At 31.0% G+C, this 21051-nt stretch overlaps 3 protein-coding genes across 3 annotated transcripts; 2 read left to right on the plus strand and 1 right to left on the minus strand.

Moving 5' to 3' along the window:
• Positions 1-249: 249 nt before the first annotated feature.
• Positions 250-1643, plus strand: LOC106689050 (sarcoplasmic reticulum histidine-rich calcium-binding protein; the record flags this gene model as incomplete). The annotated part of the gene is made up of 2 exons (XM_067051083.1): positions 250-314; positions 746-1643. Coding segments are annotated over 2 exons (873 nt in total), but the record flags the coding sequence as incomplete, so codon positions are not given.
• A 1853-nt stretch (positions 1644-3496) lies between these two features.
• On the plus strand, positions 3497-8200 carry LOC106689051 (uncharacterized). Its single transcript, XM_014433805.3, has 3 exons — positions 3497-3511; positions 6094-6164; positions 6326-8200. The coding sequence occupies exons 1-3, from the start codon at positions 3497-3499 to the stop codon at positions 7632-7634; spliced, it is 1395 nt and encodes a 464-aa protein (XP_014289291.1). The 3' UTR covers positions 7635-8200.
• A 417-nt stretch (positions 8201-8617) lies between these two features.
• On the minus strand, positions 8618-18685 carry LOC106689058 (putative sugar lactone lactonase YvrE). Its single transcript, XM_014433823.3, has 6 exons — positions 18545-18685; positions 15087-15250; positions 13962-14168; positions 11917-12132; positions 10383-10498; positions 8618-9002 (listed from the first exon to the last, which is right to left on the minus strand). The coding sequence occupies exons 2-6, from the start codon at positions 15244-15246 to the stop codon at positions 8757-8759; spliced, it is 945 nt and encodes a 314-aa protein (XP_014289309.1). The 5' UTR covers positions 15247-15250; positions 18545-18685; the 3' UTR covers positions 8618-8756.
• Between the last annotated feature and the right edge of the window lie 2366 nt (positions 18686-21051).

Consider the following 21051-nt stretch of genomic DNA (forward strand, 5'->3'; position numbering starts at 1 on the left):
AAAAAGATCCGCTGATATAAAATTGTATATTTTATTTTAGCCCAAATTATAATCAGACAATGTGCACTATGTAAATTCATAATCACGCCACATTTGTATTAAAACTGTCAATGAAAAAATATTTGTCTTTGCCCTTTTTAATATAACTCATAAAATAATATTGAAAAAATAAAACGGATGTGGGAATTTACTGAATGATTAAAATAGACAAAAATATCTCTACTTAATCATAAATATGATGTGTTTCAGATCGGGTTGGTCATCCTCGTGTGCCAGATATGTCGGACAGTGGCAGACCAGGAAGCTTCTGAATCGTAAGTATATTTATTTTGAGAATATTGAAAATCTCGCAAGGTAATTTTCATTACCTTACTATCTTGAAGTCTGATTTAATTGATCCCTTTTCATGGATCATATTTTTGAAATTCCACAACAAGGCCTCGTCATAATTAATTTACTACATTAACAGAGTTTTAATTAATATAAAATATTGACGGGAAAAAACATATGCGTTAATGCATACGGCAACTAATGGCTATCGGCCATAAACCTATAATAATTTTCACAAATATAGTTTTTATTGTATTATCTTTCTTAATTATTTTAATGCAACTTTCAAATTGATGGTTTTGCAGCTATACAATGTTTTCTTCATTTAAAACTAAGATATAATAATAAAAGAAAAACACTAAATCGTTCCTAATTAGAGATTTATCACCGATCATAATATAATCTTTTGTTACAGGCACAAAAAAGTCAAAATTATAATTCCAGTCCATGAGAAGATAATCAAGCACACCCACACAGTTTACAAAATTATTGGAGGAAAAGGTCATGGTGGTCATGGAAAGAAACACCTAGTATACCATAAGCACGAACATGGAGGGCACGTGGATCATGTGCATAAACATGCAGGTCAAAGCGAACACGAGCATAAACACCATGGCGAACATGAACACGAGCATAAGCACCACGGGGAGGCAGAACACGAGCATAAACATCATGGTGGCCATGACCATGAACATAAGCATATAGGTCACTCATACCACGGTCACAAGCACCACGGCCATAGTGAACATGGTCACAAGCATCATGGTGCATACGACCACGAGCATAAACATCTCGGGTCGGCTGATCACGAACATAAACACCACGGCTCAGCCGACCACGAACACAAGCACGGAGGACACCACGGCCATTCTCACAAGCACCATGGTTACTATGGTCACGGCCATAAGCACCAAGGTGCTCATGACCACAAGCATCTTCATGGTGGTCAACACGCTCATGAACACGACCACGGCGGTCACCACGACCACAAGCACAAGCACACAGGGTACAGCGGGCACGCTCACAGACACGGTGGTGACTTAGGCCACGGACATCAACATCATGGTCACGGAGGTCACACACACAGCCACACAATTCACGATCACGGAGGTCACCACGGGATCTCTGCAAGGCAAGCAGGCCACTACGATGGGCTGGAGAATGGCGAGTATGCTGTCTACTCCCAGATAGGACAGGACATGTTCAACGCCTACCTCATATAAGCCGGCCAATGGATACGTTCAACCAAAGTCAACCTCAACTACGACGAATTGTATAGTGTATCTGATCTATTTAAACTGTAAATTGTTACGATTGTACAGAAGCCATTTTTTTATTGTTTTTGTTAATAAAAACGTTGAAAATGTATACATTGTTTATTCTTTATATATTATATATATTTTATATATAATGTATTATTATTATATTTTAGATATATTATTTTGAGATTTAAAATTTCACTGCATAAAGTTAGATGATAAATTCCTTAAAATCTTATTATGTTCCTGAATATGGCAATGAGCTGGGGAAAATGATAATTTTTGAAATAAGTATAAGTGAATCTACTACTATCCAACTTTTACAATTCACCTGGATTCTTCTCGGAATGGGATTCAAAATATTTATTTCACTCTTTTCAATAGTTAACATATTTGTTTATTGCTGAAACGTATCACAGTTTTTATAACAGTAAAAACATGCCTAATTGTAATTAAAAACTATCGACAACAACTTGCGATTTTTTGTGATAAATTTGTTGTGAGAAACAAACTGTTTAAAATATTCACTATTTCAACCTCCTGATGGTGATTTCAAATTAATTCCCCTCCTGAAATTTCAGACCAAAACTAACTTGATACTGAATATGATTTATTTTACAAGGAAGATTTATTTCAAAAATAGGAAATTGGAACTTCAGCCAGGATTTTAACCACCTCTGTTCACTTCATAATCATAAATTGAGATGTTATAATGTTAATGTATAGTATGTATATTATAATGTTAAGGTTGAGCAATGGATAGCAGGGAAGGACATTAAGGGAGGGTTCTGAACCGATGTGGATAGCCCTGGTTAGGGCTCCAATCCATTAATGTAGATAAAACTTCAAAACCTCTTGGATACTTGTTGATTTTTTAGTCTCTGAATCATTTTATTCTAAGCTTCTTCTTTTTTCTTTATTTTCTTTTTTCCCTTCCTTTAGGTAAAACTTCATTGGCATAGTTATTAGTATTGGCCATTTTGTTTTGTTACGAGTACAAATGAATCAGCTTACGCTAATAATGCCTGTAGGTTATTTCTTGTTTATTTATTTTTCCGTTTATTTTAGGTAAGTAGGGAGAAAAAACATATTTTGGTGGGAAACATTTTACTATTATGTTGATGAACTAAGCGCTACACCAGCAAGGCCTCTGTAGAAAAGCAAGATATATTTTGTAGCAAGAGCAACCTGTGTGCACAGCTATGTAAATATTTGTCATATGCAGCAATGAGTTGTACCCACTGCTGCGAACACCCGTATTGTCTAATAGGCAGGCTAAGGTAATAAATAAATAAATAAATGTTGATGAACTAGATTCAAGGGGCTCTGCACTCGGGCTTATGGACTCCTGTTGTTTATTCCTTGCCGTTTCCAGGACTGGGTTTCTGTATTTCCAGTATCACCCATTTTACTATTATATATGTTATTTTCGTCTTTTTTTTTTCTCACATCTGACCCCAGTAGTTTTCCTACAAATAATACTAACTACAGTCCTAATTTATATATTAAATTTTACCGTTTTAAATTTATATCTGAGCATCATTCTCTCTATCAAAATGTATATTCTTACACATAAAGAAAATATCACGTACATCAAATCCAGCATCTCACGATTCCATTTCCATGTTTCCATTCCATTGTTTGGATCTATTCGTAAAAACAGCCTTGATAGCTGATACTTCGGTGTAAGACAATTCGTCATGGGCACTTAGCAACTCAAAAGGTCTGTCTACACGAAAGCAGGACGTATGATGAAGAAGCGACCAACATCTCCTGGGTTTCCGGAGTCAGTTATTAATAAGCGGAAGAAGTGGATATGGAGGAGGGATATTGTAACGCCAAGATCGGTGTACCGCGAAGGTCGCTATATATGCCTGCGTAGAAAGTTCTAAGAGGGTAGTCACACGATGGATCGTACAAGGGTAAGTCTTAGTATGAGCTAACATATTATATTTTGTACTAGTATTTTTGAACAGTTTTTATAAATATTGGACTACAAGTGTTCTTAGTATATAGATTTTCATATATGTAAAAAAACATGAAACCTCTTGAAAATGATTAACAACTTTTTTTTTCCAATTATATATCAGGAATACTTTCCAAAAAAATTCATATATTTCTTAAAAATCTTTCCATAACTTTAAAATTTTTAGAATTGAACATTATAATTAGTCATAAATATGGAGTATTACTTCAAATACTCTTGCTCAGACAAGATGTTGATTTTTTTTAAACTAAAATCAAATTGTACATTATTATTATTTTATTTATTATTAAGTATATTTTCTTTTTCCTGATGGGTAAAACAAGCAAAACTCCTTTCATTTTAATATTTTCAATACTTATTGTTAAATTCCAGCAAACAAGACATAGTTCTAAAAATTACTTATAAGGAGAGGATTCCACATGTGGATCTTGCATTTGAGCTTTTTTAAATAAATCTAGGCCTCAAACTATTGGACTTCTGTTAGTATCTCAGGGGCTCAGGCATCACATGAATCCCGGAAAAAAAAATGGGGAAGTCGGCCTGTACAAAACACATTTTATTTTATACCAATTATTCTTATCAACACAGAAAAATTATTTGGGTACCAAGATGTCCCTTTTGCAAAATGATAAATATAAAAGAAACATGACAATATTACGCTTCCCAAAATTTTAAAAATCCTTAAATATAGTTATTTTTAGGAGAAAAATGTACGTTTTTGCCAAAACCAAGCCCTAATTTACATGAAAATTGAAAAATAATGGACATTATTATTGATAATAATATTAAAAGGACTTAAGCGCCTACCTTGGGGGTGAAGTTTCCATTTTGTGAGGATTTACGCAGAATAACCATAAAACTCGGGAGGGGAGGGGTTCTATATATATATATATATATATATATATGGATCAATTTTTTTTTGTCATAAACATTATTTAAAATATAATTCTGAGCTAACATTTTTTAAATTGTTTTATTGTATTACTATCAATTACAATACTTTTTTTTTCCGAATTTCATATAAATTAGGAGTGAACTATTTTAGGGGGTGCGAAATCCAAATTTGAGCTCTTTTTTTGGTAAAAACATCGTTTTTGTCACAAAATCGCTAAATTAAGGCTTTTTAATGTTTTTTAAGAATTTATTATTTTCATGATTTTTTTTAACTTTCCAATAGGAACATTTCGGTACCAAACTTATTTTTATATCTTGATCAGAATCAGAAATATAAAATAAAATGGGTTTTGCACACACCAACTTTCCAATTTTTTCTCAGGACTTCTGGGGTACATTGGTCACTGATGCAAATAGGAGTGAGATAGTTTGAGGCTTAGAGTCACCTAAAAAAGTTACATCAAAATCTAGCAGACATAAATGAGCTCCTCTCCCTTTTAAATCAAAACCCATCAGTAATCTACAGAAAGGCAAATACTATTTGTTGTTTTTCATAAAACAGCTGTTCATCAGATAAAAGTTTAGTTTCACAATATGTATTATTGTAAAAATTTGAAATATAAAAAAAGGTATTTGTTGATTTTGGGTCATGTTAAAAAGAAATATTAAAATCGTTTGAAATATACTTACCTAATAAAAGTTTTAAAAAGAATTGAACTGTTTTTTTAGTAATTAGATTGTATTGGTTAAAAAAGAAATAGAAAAAAAAAATGAGAAATCTTAGTTCCTTAGATCATTGAGGGAACGTCTGAATAACGCAGACTGCTTTTTTTTTTTTATTAGCTTTAACATTTTGAAAAGGAAATATATTTAATTATCATGTGAAGCTAGAATCAATTCAATTATTTCAAATCAAGAGATACAATATTCTTAATTGAAATTACTAATAGTAATGTAAAAAAATATATTTAATCACTGTCAAAAGTTATTATTTTTTGTTATTTATTAACTATTACCTATTTTAGAAAATACTTCCAGTCATCTCTCAGGAGCTTAAATCCTTTGATTATTTGATATTTTCCTAATGCTTGAAAAAAAAAAAAAACAGGTTTAGTTAAAGAAACAGACAATTTTTATAAAATTTTAACTTTCTCTATTTAAAAAGGACTTTATCTAAAAAAAACTTCTAGCATTCATTTTAAAATAAAAATCCTAGTTCATCTATGGATCCTACAATTTTAAAACAGCTTATTATTAAGATTTCGTTGGTTAATTTCAATTTCAATAAATTAGTGACATGAACATAACAATTATTAAAATAGAAAAAGGTTTACCGATGCAAATAAGTATAATATTAAATATTTATAAATCATTCAATGGTATTCAATTTATAAAAATAATATAATGTTATGACTTCACTAATCCTAACTTTTGGGATTGACTCTTACTTTAAAAACAACAGTCCTAATTTTACTCTTTGATTCATGTAACATGAATAAAAACAAGTTTAGGATTTGAATACTTCACAGAGATGAAGCTGCAAAAATATGCAGTAGGTTATGAAAACTAAATATCTAGTAGTTTCAATTTTGGTTATATTTTATCAATAGTTTGATGTTACAGATTCTGCCAATTGCAGTGGTAATTGTTATCTTGGCTGTCACAGTAACCATATCTGCAGATGATGTGAAACAGTAATGTCCTTTACTTATATTTTTTTAATTATCTTTAAAACATAATTTTATATAAAGTAAATGTACTTTTATTTACCAAAATGCATTACAAAAACACAACTTGATTTTAAATTGATGATTTCAGAATTTTGGTTTATTAATATCCTAAATTTGATTTTCAGTAAGAGGGTAATAGTTAAAGTACCCAAGAAGATAAATCATGTCCACCATCACCATGTAAAAAAGGTCCATGTTTACAAGCATAAACCAAAACCAATCCACAGCATTCATGTCGTAGAAGAAGAAGAACCAATTGGAAAGGAATGGCAACATTTATTCCGAGCACAGCATAAGCATAGTAAACATTCTCCGCATAAGGGACTACTTAATGATGGATGGAAATATGATATTGAAGAAGAAGAAGAAGAATTAGGATTTGGAGATGAAGATGATGAGGATGATGGGGAAGAAGAATTTCATAAATCTGGAAGTCATAACGAACCAACGGTATGGAGAAGTCAGAAAAAAGGTGAAAAATGGAATGATTACCGTGGTGGAAATAAAAGAGGGAGGACAACCGGGAGAACAAGTTGGAAAGAGGACAGACCCAAGAGACAGCATAGGAACACTGCATTCCACTACAGCCATGAACCATACTCACGAAGACCCTATAGCCAGAGGAGACCGAAGAAATCGAGCAGGACATCTAAGTCAAAGAAAAGCAAGAAGTCAAAATCACGACGACCAATTGAAAAAGGATATGCTGATTATATCGAATACAATGATGAAGGACCTTCAAATGATGCACCACTTTGGCCTGAAAGGAAGGAACATATAAGCTGGCACATGAGGGAGAATCCTTGGTCACAAGTGGCAGCTGTGCCACAGGTAACAGAGAGTCCAAATTTTGTCATAGAAGACTATAGGACCGAGCATAAGGGTGAGATTAATTTATCTAAACCTGAAATCCAAGTGGTACAAGCCCCACAGCTAGGCCATAAGCAAGTTATCCAAGAGCCTCAGCTTTGGACTACACAAGAAATACCAGAACATATGTGGGCAAAGCAAATAGTGACTCAGTCACCCTATTTGTGGACAAATCAAGAGTTCCAGGAACATAACTTGTGGCCAAAGGAGGCTGTCCAACAGACTTGGTCTCAAGATATAGTGCAGGAACCACAACAAATATGGACAAACCCAGTAACTCAAGAACAGGATTGGAAGAAGCCGGAAACCCAAGAACTGGAGAAGAAGAAACCATTCACTCAAGCACTTAAAAATACCGTTATAAAAAAAGTAACAGAAAGGCTGACAACAAAGAAACCCATAGTGAAAGATCAAACACCAGTTCTCAACACAAGGCTGCAGGGATTCCGTACAGAGATAAAACACAGTGGAACAGGATATACCTCCCATGTCGGACACACTGCTGATGGAGATGCAGCAAGTTTTCAGTCAGTGCGCTTCGGTGACAAGATCAAAAATAGATAACATTCGATGATAAATGAAAATAAAAAATTAAAAACATTCAAAGTTAACAAGGTCGATAAATTTGAGACTACGATAGTGCAATGAGAACATATTTGTCTGTTCAAATTATGTTCCTAATTTCAAGAGATAGACAAATAACAACCTGTGCCTAAGACAGTACTTTACTGATTTCTTTTAGTGTATGTGATATTTAAATATATATGTAAATACAGACTGATAAATCTTTTATAGAGATTTTTTACTGTTGTTGTTCATGTTTGTTAATACATTGTTAAGATTAAATTATTTTTTACTCATTTTATTCACCTCCATGACACTGTTATTTATATAATCTCAAAACAATTTGATTTCAATAACTGTTAACACACAGGAACCAATATAAGTCCATTGATGGATTTATGTAGTCACAATGAAGGAATTATTTTGAAAGCTACAAACATAATGAAGAAAAACAATTTTTTTGTTTATAGAAATGTTGCTAATTAACCAACAGAGAATTATAGACATTCTTGACAAAGAAGAAGACACATTTTGAAATTAACCTTGGTAAACTAAAAATATAACCGATAAATGAAATTAGATATTAAATCTATATGATTTATGATAATCAAAATAGTTTTTCAAATCTCTTCATTCAAATTAGTAAAATCTTTACCATTGTTAGTGCTTTTTAAAACTTTAACACGGCTTGTTCTATTGCTATCCCTGTATACATTATTTTTATTAAATTTAAAACAAGAAGCTTTCAGTAATAATTAAAAACCTGTGAATAACTACTGAAAAATTTACACTCCTTATGCAAATAGCAATTTAAAATCCAAGGTTTTCAAATAAAAGTGATCCCATTTGAGAATGCTTTTTTTTTTTTTTTACAACCTTTTATAGTCAAAAATGACACTTTAAAATATAAATGTCTGGGTTAAAATATAGAAATTAATTCTAAAACAGTAATATGACTAAAAAGGTAATGAGGATTTTCAGAATTATTTTCAATTATTTATTTTACAATTGTGAAATGGTATTGCCAATATTCATTCTACAAACGTATTCATTTTAGTTCTAGATATTATTACACTGTATATGTAAAACAATAGACTGTAAAAGTGAAAATAACAAAAATATCTATAACTTAAAACGGTTCATGGGCAATCCTGAAGTTGACAGACCAGTGATTTTAAATACACAACCATCATTTTCTGGACTGACCACTGTCATCTTTGGAAATTTTGATCCTTCTGGGCGAAAATTGCCAGTTGTTACATACAGATCTTCCAAGTTGGGACCTCCCCATGCTACAGAGGTTACATGGCAGGCAGGCATATCAACTTTGTCCAAAATCTCTCCACTGGATGGGTCAATACATACCACCTATAACACAAAATGTTCTATAAAATCCAAAATGTGCTTTAACAGGTGAAAATGGAAATAACAAAAAAAACTTCAGTAACTTGTTCCATACTCAATTCAGAAACAAAGAACGTAATTAGTATTTTTAAAGCTCATTCTATTTTTAAGTGACCAGTTCAGAGATTTTTAATCTCAGTTTTCAGTAATCCACTAATTTACTTCATTTATTCATCATTAATCCACCAATTAACTCACAAAACAAAATGAGAAAATTCACCAATTAATATTTCATTAATCCACCAATTAACTCACAAAACTGTGCGAAAATCATACCCGTGGGTGTGAAATAAGATATTCAAGTTGGATAATACCTAATATACCCGGGACGTGACAGCAACTTTTTCGCTAACATTAACAGGCCGGAAGTGCCACTTTATAGAATCGATTTTTCGCGATTGCATTATTGCTACCTCATATTTTGTTAAATTGTATTCTTGGTAGGTCCAAATTTATATTTATTATTCCTTCCTGGAGAATCCTTCAAATACATATTTTTATAGATGTTATTTAGATTTTTTTTTTATTCTCCAAAATAGCGATAACTTCAACATGAAACAACCGATCAAAGCAAAACTTGGGGACGTAAGTAGGTTAGTAAGTGAAAATTATGTAATGCGCGCACACTAGATTTTTTTAAATACTTAGACCACTAATTTAACGTTACACAACCACCAGTAACCGGTGGAACGGCATAGATATATTCAGATTTTTTTTCTTGTTTTCCAAATAGCTACAGCACAAACTTAAATCACTTGATCATAAAAAAAAAGAAAAGAAAAAAAAAACACATACTTTGCGAAATGTCGTCCTTCATTCAAATGCCAATAGATATCTTAAGATTAAAACAAGACTGTATAATCAACCAAAGCTTATGCTACTTATAGTGAGTATGCCTCATAGATAGGAACCCATAGATTCAGGAGGTATGATTTTGAAGATCGTTAAAATGAATTTATCAGAGCATTGTATGTATAAAATCAATCATAATAAAGAAAATATTACAGACAAAAACAACCCATTAAATTTGATTATAAAATAAAGAGAAAGTTATGGTTTAAATGTTCAAACAATATGTGGCACAGTATTTAAAGAAATTGAAGGTGCTAAAATCAGTAGAAGGTAAAATAGCAAATTCTGCATACAACCCTACTGCAGCATACACCCCTAAGTAAGCAATTCATTTGGCAATAGGTTGTCAAGAGAATACCTAAAATTTCTCAATGCATGTTTTCATCACATATTGAGACTTATAAACTTACTAGTAATAAATAATAACTAACAAATAAATAATTTAGGTTATTATTCTATGATTGTGCAATAAATTCTTCGTTCTTTTATTACCTCAGACCTTCCAAACAATGCAACCCAAAGATTTCCATCTTTATCAATCGTCATTCCATCTGGAAAACCAGATGCGATGTTTTTATCTTCCATGCTATAAACCACTTCATGATTTCCTAAAAAAAAAAAAAAAAAAAAAATTCAGATACAAATCGTTGGTGTAATGCTTGTAAATTACTTTCAATAAATAATAAATTCAAACAGAAACGTTCTGTTATTTCCATTACAATCCCTCTCTCAACTTGTGACAGCATAATTTATTACTGATATGAGATTTTCTAAACTCTATTTAAAATGTTTAGTAATTTGGCTTATTCAGTTAACACCCCTTAAAATATTATTTTGATTTGGTGATTGTAATATTTTATTTTATTTTTAAGTGTGACTGTAAAAATTAAGGGCAGTCACTAGTTTTAATTGAGCTATTGGCAAATTCGTTTTATTTTAATGTTTCAATTTTTTCATTATCAATTTTTCTATAACAATCATTTTTTTTGAGAAGAATGTATACGATGAAGAAACTAGCGCCAATGATGCAAGTTCCTATCTTGAAAGATTTAGTTTCTAGAGCTATAATTCTTCCATAATTTTAGAACAAAAAGCGTACCTGTTTTTTTCTTTGTTCTCAGAACAAGAATTTTGGCACATACCGCCTTTTCTATTTCCATAACTCAATTATTAACATTAATCGGGAAAAATATGAAATATTCATGTTCTAAGTTAGCTTAGCTATGGGTGACATTAACACACTTTCATGGAATATGATACATTCAGTAGTGAGTTTAAACTTGATAAAAGACAGCAATACTAATCATTTGATAATAATCATGCAGAGATCTAATAAGAACGTCACCATTCCATTGGACAACTAAGAAGATAAATTTTAAAGACTGCAATCTTTTGTTTCCGCCGTTAAAGGACTCATCATACACAGGAGGGTAGCATAACCCCAATCTTCAAAGAAAAATTAAGCCAAAAAGGCCACGCCCACGAAAGGAATTGGAATGTTGAGGTTAATAGGAATATCCACCATTGGAATCTAAACTGAAACAGAAGGCAGCCACTTTCCCTACTCCTGTGCCACGCCCCTGAAAGGCAGAAAATACTTCATTACACTCCTTCCCTCAAGTTTCTACAGGATCAGTTGAAATGACAGTAAAACCAAATATGGACGGTCAGACAGTAAGGTTATGATATATAAGGATATCAGGATTTTCTTTGATGTATAAATCTGAATTTTCTTAGCAATCCAACTGTCTTAACTTTACGATTTGGTTTTACTATCATTTCACTGATAATGCAAATGTCAGTGTACAAGTATAAAACAATATCCATGGGTCTCAAGAATTTCACACTGAAAAATAGTTTAGTAATTGATAAGGTTAGATTCTTGTTCAGTAACTACAGGGCTAGATCCATAATATTAGCGTTAAAGCGTTTCAAGCTCTGGTTTAAAATCAAATACAATTAGATAATAACTAATCATGACTAAAAGATAGCTAAAATTATTTAATCTAATATTAATTTTACTTACCAATGCTACCGTCCTTATTGTATTCAAAACGACCAATCGAATAAGTGAGCGTATCAATAAGGTACAATGAATTGAATTCAGGATCCCAAGTCAGTCCATTGCTAACTTTGATATCAGTAGCCTGAACTCTGCACCCTTCTTCTTTGGAATAACTGTAAAACTTCGCAGTGGCTTCTGTGTCATCTCCGAAGAAAATTACGTTTGTGTTGTAGGTCCCTATGGATTAACATCGTGAAACATAACATAACAATTTGGGACATGCCTTGATTGTGCATAAAGAAAATTAACGGTAAAGGAAGCCTAATTTTTCTGTAACATGCATTTACCCATCCAGGATCATTAGCATATTACATGGATTTTTGTATCATTCCAAAAAATCTAAAAGGTTATAAAAATCTATTCTAATATTAGTTTGGCAAATCTAGTTTAAGGATAAAGCTCTGAATAATGGGGAAGTTCCTTGGCATATTCTTTTTATTTTATTTATGATTGTTGTTATATTTTTCCCGAACTTTTGAAATTATATTGTTCAGCGTATTGTAAATATTTGTTTAAATGTATTATGGAATAAGTATGATTTAGCTGCTTATAAACAATATTTTTTTAATATTATTAAAAACACCCACCACTGAAAACAAATGAGATTTTCGATTTACTCAATGGACTTCACAACGTAGAGTTTTATTTCCGAAAACAGTTTCTTCTTAGGGGGCAGGTAACTCTTGGGAGGAGGGCACACTAATGTCATCAATATATAATTTTAAAATACAAACAAAAATTCAAATTGTTTCATAAAAAATAAATCTGCTAAGTGGTGTCATGTGTCACAACAATCACCCGGTAGTCTCGGACACGAAGACTAGAAAGCGCCCATAGGCCGGAATAACACAAGCGAGGTGAGGAAGCACAAGTGCAAATATTTCTGACTGAAGATGATACAGATAAAGTAAACATACTTTATGACACAAAGTTTCTCGTAAAATTTTGAGATTTAATGGATACTGTTCAAAAACTCGGTACTTAAATAAAGTAAAGCAAAGGGCCTCAAATCCATGCTTCGGTGCAGAAAGACAAGATTACAGTATTTATGAAAAAATTGGGAGTCTGGATAATAAGTTTAAAAAATAATAACACCTGACGTGGAACTATTTTTCTACAGTAGCTGTTTAAAAGGTAAAATACCTATGTGATTAAGTGATTGAAAAGGTGTACAAAATTTCCATATTTGTGCTAAAAAACAACTCCAACCATCATATTAAAATATAATTATGTATTCCATTTTTATATGATACTAAGATTTTTTTTAACACATTTAAAATTATTATTTATAATAAAAAATATTAAAGTATATTTGTACATAACAATATACTAGTGGGAGAGGCCATACGGCGAACTAACCCCATTTTACGAATTACACAACTGTTCAATTAATTTTACTACTCGTTGCTATAATTATATAACTGTAATTTACATGTATTCTGTATCCCCCGGCTATAGAGCCACAAAATGTATAAACCGCCTTCAGCGGACCATGTTTTACTTATCTTATAATGCCAGAAGGCAAAACAAGATAAATTGTACTTAGTGTATATATTAGATTTAAGTTGTATATAATTGTAAATGTTAAAATAAATAAAATTAGGAGGTAAGAAAAAAAAAAAAAAAATTGTATAAGTTTTTAATATAGTATAAGCAGAAAAAAATTTGTTTTTCTTTATCCCAGCACTTTAATAGAATCGCAACATTTTTTATTATTCAACCTTATAAGTAAAATAATATATTACACGGTGATCTCTAAAACCTTTTTTATATAACATAGAGAAATTATTTTTTATCTAATTAAATAGATTACAATATGAGGTTGTTACATTTTCCCCTATTTATAAAAAAGGGGGCGTAGTTACAAAAAAATGAAAATCACTGCACTAATCCTAATATAGTCAATTTGTTATTAATTCTCTACTGCTTATTGTGCAAGCTAGCATGGATATATCTTTTATATACAAAATAGTTCCAATTTATCTATTTTTATATATATAACTTACCGAACCATAGTCGTCCAGTAGTATCACACTTTGCGTCATTAACTACATTGATTTCCGGCTGGTCGGTCAATTCGCAAAGAACTTCCATCGAATCGATTTTATCTGAACATCCATCCCAATCAATAAGGTAAATCTTGTGATGAGACCCGATAATAAACTTCCCATTGGAACCAGCAACGGGTATAATAAAAGATACAGGAGTGACATCTGGAAAATGAACACATTAAAATAAAGCAGGACGTATGATTCGCAATGTTTCAATTCATTTTAGAACGTAACAGAATTAATTGTAAATTACTTAAAATTTGCGGTGTTCATTGAATTTTTTGAAAATTTACACTTTATTAACCCTAGAATACTAATGTTCTAAGTAGGCATATTAGTACTAAGTAAATTTGATTCACTCGAGGAGTTTTAGGGGAAAAAATAATTTTTATGAACTGTAATCACAATTATATTAACAAAGCTAGTTATAAATAAAATAAACATATCTAAGAAATAAAATGCATAGTTTATGGTACTCCCAGAATTCCGAGTCATGAGAGCCAACGCACAAGTCCTTTTAGGAAATATTTTTCTTTTTTTTTTCTTTATTCTGGTCAAACAGCATAGCTTTGGAAGGACGCAGACTTTTTTATCTCTGAAACTGACAAGCATGTAGCCAGGAATAAGCACAGCTTTTTAGGGATCAAAGAAGACACTGCGGTGGAAATATCTACTTCCTCTCTTTGAGCGGGCAGTGGGATCAGAGTATATCTGCTTGGGTACGTCTGGAAGGAGCTGATAACCAGTCGAAGAAATATCCGCAACAAACTGAGCTGAAGATTACCATTACCTCCGTCTTAATAACCCGTGTAGCCATAAGACATGGAAAGATGTAAATTAATTAAATAAATAAATTAGACCAATTTTATTTTACAATTCCAACTACTATCATATTCGCTAAAACTAATCATTACTAAACTGCATCCAACCACATTAAAAATAAAAGAACATAAGCTCTTTGACATGGAGGACTTTGCAATGTTGACTCACATCAACCCTATAAAAACGATTAGTGGAATAATCAGGACTGTTGATAAAGTTTTCAATTAAAGCTTAAACAATAATGTTTCATGCACTCACCTAGTTTTGCGACGAATGCTTGATCAGATGGTAAATCGTAGCGTACGATTGCCGACCCCATGACGTCGACAAGGTACAGCGACTGAGTATCAATATCCCAATGGGGTGTTTCACCAATCACAAGAGGTGGTACTGAAACCTTCTCGACCGTTACCACCATTTCCCTGCAAACATAAAATAATTATCTCTAATCTTTCTGCTATCGCCACCGAAATATCGGACTCTGCCCGATTCAAGAAAGAAAAGAATAAAATTAATATGTTTTTATTTTTTAAGTAAATTATGTTTTATTCGGAATAGGAAGGAATCGCTATAAAGCCATTTAAGATAATTACGTTCCGATTGTACACTAGTGAAGTAAATAAAACTCTCTTTCAAAAAGCTGATTTTATTTAACAAAATCTGTCGTAAGAGCTCATACAAGTGAAGTAATAGCGAAAAGTTGTATTTATGTTTTCTGAATCACATTTTATTTGTAAATATTTTATTCACAACTCCCCTCCCCCTGTTGGGATAAAGATAAACCACTTCAATAAAAGCTCTTACATATAATAAGCTTTAATATCTTTTAAACAAAGGCAAGACTTTTTCCAGGCCAAAGGTTTTCTTTGAAGTTTGTCAACAATAATCGGACAAAGCTGGGGAAATCAGTTACAAGTAAAGTTTGATTTATTTTTTAAAAAGCGCTATATGGGCCCTGTATTATAAATTCATTTATGTCAATCCATGTTTCTTCAAGGACATTTTATCTAATTTCATTCGTACTTTCCTTTCATTTTTATAATTAATTGTATCAGGAATGCTTGACCACAACGAGAAAGCATAGTGAGGAAGGGAAGAAAAAAGGAAAACCCTCAAAAGGTACTTTTCTATCACATTCAATCCACAAATTATTTCTCTGTTCTCTTACTCAATTAGGAGGGGTAAACATTGGGTTGTGTTGAGGTACACAAATTTTTAAACGGAAAAACGTTCAAAAGCTACTTATCTAATATTAAGTTCGTTCATTTACACCTTTTAAATTCTTGAACTCAAGTTTAAGGGATTGTAGGGAGGTTGGAATCATCCAAAAACATTTGGAAACGACAAATTTGTTCACACTTTTTTTTCCATTTATTGCTTAATTGATTCCGCGAAAATCTATTTAACCGTTAACTAGATATTAGAGGAAAATTAATGAAAGGTTATGAAATTTTTAAACCTGTTTTCATTTCACACTACCTTTAAAGAGTTGGTAGCCCATTTGAAGCATAAAACTCAATTCAACTTTTCAGGATATACGAGGGGGAGAGCGAATAAGCTGTCGGAAAATTCGTAATCTACTTTTCCTGCTAGCCTAGCTCTAAATAGTTGGAAAATCGTTGAACTGCGAAAATTATTTACTGGTTTGTTTTTCAAATGCGAATGAAAAGTCGGAAAATGTTTACTCTTGTTTTTCATTTGGTGTTTCTGGAATTAATTGGAAAATCGTTCGCATGAGAAAATGGTTCACGAGATATAAGAGAAAAGGCTAGTGTTTTAAAATAATAAAATGCTAAAATTTTGAGCCTATTTTAATTTTAGTCTAATAGAAAAATCATTTGATTTTGAAAAAATATCAATCCGTTCACATGATATAAAGACAAAAACTACATTTTCTTATAAAAGAAGATCGTAAAAAAAAAAAATACTTTCGTTTATCTAGTAGCCTACTTTTAAATAGCCTAAAAATCGTTTGTACATTGAAAATTAATTCACATGTATACAAAATATAAAGACAAAAACTACATTTTCTTATAAAAAAAAGAAAGTAAAAAAAAAATTACTCTTGTTTCCCTTGTAACACTTTTAAATAGACTGAAAATCTTTTGAACTGTGTAAATTAATTTACTTGTTCACAAGATGTGAAGATAAATACTTTATTTTTTTATAAAAGAGGAAAAGCGAATGAAAAGACAAAAAAAAAAAAAAGAATTGAGCTCGTTTTCCTTGTAACCTACTTTTAAACAGTCAGATAATCGATAGAACGGCAAAAATCCATTCATCCCGTCCCGAAATATAAAGAAAAAATTTCTGAACAATGATTACAGTTTCAAACATATTTTTAGTGCATCTATAAGCTTATTCGAACTCCTAGGTTTTAATCAATTTGGATTAGCAAAAGTCTACCATATTTAAAAGTCGTTAGATAGCCATTTTCATTTCTTATTTTCTGAAAAAAAAGTCTTTCGTAACCCGTTAGTTCGTATTTTAATTATGATATAACGTTTTGAGTTGTTTTTTTCTGAGCAAAATATCACATAGCTAATAATGAGGGTGATTCCATAATTCAATTTCTTTCACCTACAAATAATGATTACGAGGTAATTTATGATCTATTATCAAATAAATCAGAGTTATTTTATGAGAAAATCAAGAACACACTACTCTCCACCCGGAAGTTAAAAACTTAATTTTTATTTGTCAGTTTAAATTTAACATGTCAGTCGTAACACCAGATGATAATAGATTATAAAACAAATTACTTTCATGCTTTTAACCCCTCCAGGCACGAAATAAAAAATTCTTTGCTGAAATGTAACGCTAAGTAACCTTCTGATTAATGAGATGAAACATATTTATTGCATCGAAAAAAAAAAATCGTATGAACGATTTGGGATTTCAGTGTCCTTTTTAATTCTATATTCCATTTCCACAATAAGACAAAATCAGTTTTGTTTTGAAATGATCGATTTCTAATTTATCATAGGAGAATAAAAATTTCTTATCCGTTGTTATTGTGAATTTAAAATATTAGATGATGTTTCGGACCTTTTTATCTATTTCAGTTAATTCTTACTAATCTATCCAAGATTTATTGTTCTTACTTTTAAATCTTTGAATGTTTTTCCAAATTCCAGCAAAAAAAAATTATTTAATTTATCATATTTTTATCTCAAAATGGGCACGACCATCTCCTGTCTGTTTATCAAATTTTATGTCACCAAAAAGGTACAGAACGCTTTTATATTTCCATATCAGTGTGGACACAGCTAATAGGAAGTATTTCTTTCTTTTATTATTTCTTTATTTATCAGTTATTATTTCTCGTTGTTTACACCAATGTAAACAGTGATATTAATAACTAAGTGATATAATTCATAAGGTCTTATTTTATCAACAAATATAACAATTCATTGTAAATTGGTATAGTATCATAGTAGATAAAATCGACGCATTAGTATACTTTCAAAAAAAACGTCTTCATCTAATGGAAAATGAATCCTCTTATCATGAATAAAATGAATCATATTCATGAATGATCTTCTGATAAAAAATTCTTGAAAATCAGATTTAAACATCCATTCGGATAAAATGAATGTATTAATAGATAAATAATTCAGCAAGAACTTGATAATAAAAATATAAACTTGTTATCAGATAAAAGATAGTTGACAAATGAAAATATGTGAAATTTTATAAAAATATGAATACTAAACCAGTTTTATCTTGAAGCTTCTTGAACCGGATCCGCCTTTAGCTCAATAGTAACTGGGCGCTTTTTACAGCCTTTAAATAAGTACAAAATATTGATTCCTCTGGATGAACGCTAATTGCGCCCAGTTAAATGATAGTTTCTAGTATCAGTTCTAGAACCATTATACCTTGGTCTTTAATGGTTCCTTACTTATTAATCTTGATTGGTTCTCACTCAACAAGACAATTTATCCAACTAATATAACACTGAATCTAATATTGATATCACCTTGACTATAATACAACTTGACCCAGTGAAATATTTTTAGTTTGACTCAGTTTTGTATTGAACTATGGTAAAAGAAATTTAGTAAGATAAGTATCATCCAATGTTTTTACTAATTTTTATTTCTAGGACTTTATATGTTCTGATATAATTTGTTGTTGTTTTTTTTAACATACAAATTACAATATTAACCCGAATGATCGGGCCACACGTTCTTCATTGATGGTTTCTCTTCTCTCCTAATATGGGCCGGAGGAGTTAAAATTCTTGGTTTTATTTCCATTGAACAGTTCATAAATAAGTTCTTTTTATGAACTTTTCATTATGTCACAATTTCTGTTATTTTATTTATTTACTTTTTGCTAAATAATATCTTTATAATTAACAACTATTTGGAATTCTGAATTTTCAAATAGTGGCAATCTTAGTTTGTGCGTGGTATTTAAATTTCACTATTAATTGAAATTTATTTTAATTCTTTTTTCTGTTCTTATTGTATGTACTAAATAACTCTTTCGTATTGTTCGGTCGAATTATTTTCTACCATATCACCCAGATTATTTTTTTTATGTTCAGTTAAGTTACAATTTAAAATCACGAAGTGAACCATACAATAAGAAATAAATAATAAAGGCTTAGCGAACCCGAAGGTTCGATACCGATACCACTAATCTCTGACTTCACACACTGTCCATAGATGGCCGTCCAAAATATAATAAAACTTCATTAAAATATATTTGAAACATTTTCAATTCCTTAAGTTTCTTTATTTTTTGTTTTATTTAAACCCCTTTTTGGCTTTTTGTCTAGTACGAATGGGGGGAGATTATCCTGCAGGTCACCACCCTATTCTATCTAGAGTAGTAGAGTTGATTTTTCATTCCTTTGGGCTGTACCAAATGAAAGTCAGTCCACCCAGACCAGAATCGAACTGCCACTCTAGCAGTTCCAGGTCTGTATGGTGACGCGTCATCAAATACGCTTACAACGTTCTCTTTTTAATTCTATCTATTATAACACATGCTGGGGGAAAAAAAGTTGATATCTTATCAGATTGTACTTTTAACTTGTTTATTTATTAATGTTTTAGTGAATTATAGATTCATTTGCTCATTATATTGGAATTACTACATCAAAAACATAAAGGAAAAAATCTGCTACAGTGGGCGCACCCGTAAAACTTTCATTCACCATTCTACTTTGAGTGGAAATTAATTCTTGCTCGTTTCAAATCATACATTTTTATATAATTTACGATAGATATGCTCTCTCTTACTCATTTTCCAAATGATCCTTTCAGTTCACAGAATTACTAAATCCGATATTTTAATTACGAAATCACTTTTAATTTTTCTGGTCGTGAAAGTCTAACCTTTATATTTGGCAAAAGCAATGTATAAATAAATTATCGTACGACCATGCAGTAGCAAAATGATGTACTGAGTTTATACAAAATCGTTAGAGCTGTTTTCAAGACAATCATAAAAAAAAAAAAAAATAATAAAAAAAATTTAAAATCTATTAAATAAATTACTAGCACACACTTGGCACATGCCTGCCTTAAATATACGAATATATATACAGTCATCTTAATCATTCATCACAAAGCCTTATATATATATACAGTTATTTGAGACTGTTCAATCTGGATTTAGATTGTTCATACATACACAACATTTTGTGAGACTTTGTTATTTGGACTAAGAGGTCTTCAAAATCTTTTCTGTTGAAAATTCGGATTCAAAATTATTCATGATTATAATACTTCACGTACTGTACATTCTGTAAATAGGTAAGTGATTGTAAAAATATATTAAATATTACTTTGAAAATATGGACCGATTTAGTTTCACCTCTTTTTTTTCCACAATTTTGCCCTTAGCATCAAGACCCATGTAAAGATTTTCAACTTAAAACCAAAACAGAATAATCACTGCAAAAAGAGCTGAAAAACTTTTTTTACAAAAACATATATTTTATGATAAATTATTAATAGTTATGAGAGATAGTTGACCGTGGATGATAAATGAGGAGAAGATGGTTGGGGGTGCGGTCAATGAAAAACACAAATAAGTATGATTAACTTATTTTAATGTGCCGACGTTTCCGCTACTATTCATAACCATGACAAAAGGCTCATCTCTGAAAGCCTCTATATCCAATTAGAGCCTTCTTCCGTCAACTTGAAAACCGATAAGAACAACTTATCATTAACATATTCACAAATAGTTAATTTATTAAAAA

Source organism: Halyomorpha halys, unplaced genomic scaffold (assembly GCF_000696795.3).
Source record: "Halyomorpha halys isolate HHAL.00 unplaced genomic scaffold, Hhal_1.1 Scaffold1271.1, whole genome shotgun sequence".
In the NCBI taxonomy this organism is placed as follows: domain Eukaryota; kingdom Metazoa; phylum Arthropoda; class Insecta; order Hemiptera; family Pentatomidae; genus Halyomorpha; species Halyomorpha halys.

What these genes read in the sequence shown, in the direction of transcription:
- LOC106689051 (XM_014433805.3), top strand. An exon ending in TCTGCAGATGATGTGAAACA is followed by an intron (nt 6,165 to 6,325) that starts GTAATGTCCTTT and finishes TTTGATTTTCAG; the next exon opens with TAAGAGGGTAATAGTTAAAG.
- LOC106689058 (XM_014433823.3), bottom strand. Translation starts at nt 15,246, where the DNA reads ATGGTGGTAACGGTCGAGAAGGTTTCAGTACCACCTCTTGTGATTGGT. An exon ending in CAATAAGGACGGTAGCATTG is followed by an intron (nt 10,499 to 11,916) that starts GTAAGTAAAATT and finishes TTTTTTTTTTAG; the next exon opens with GAAATCATGAAGTGGTTTAT. An exon ending in CATTGTTTGGAAGGTCTGAG is followed by an intron (nt 9,003 to 10,382) that starts GTAATAAAAGAA and finishes TTTGTGTTATAG; the next exon opens with GTGGTATGTATTGACCCATC.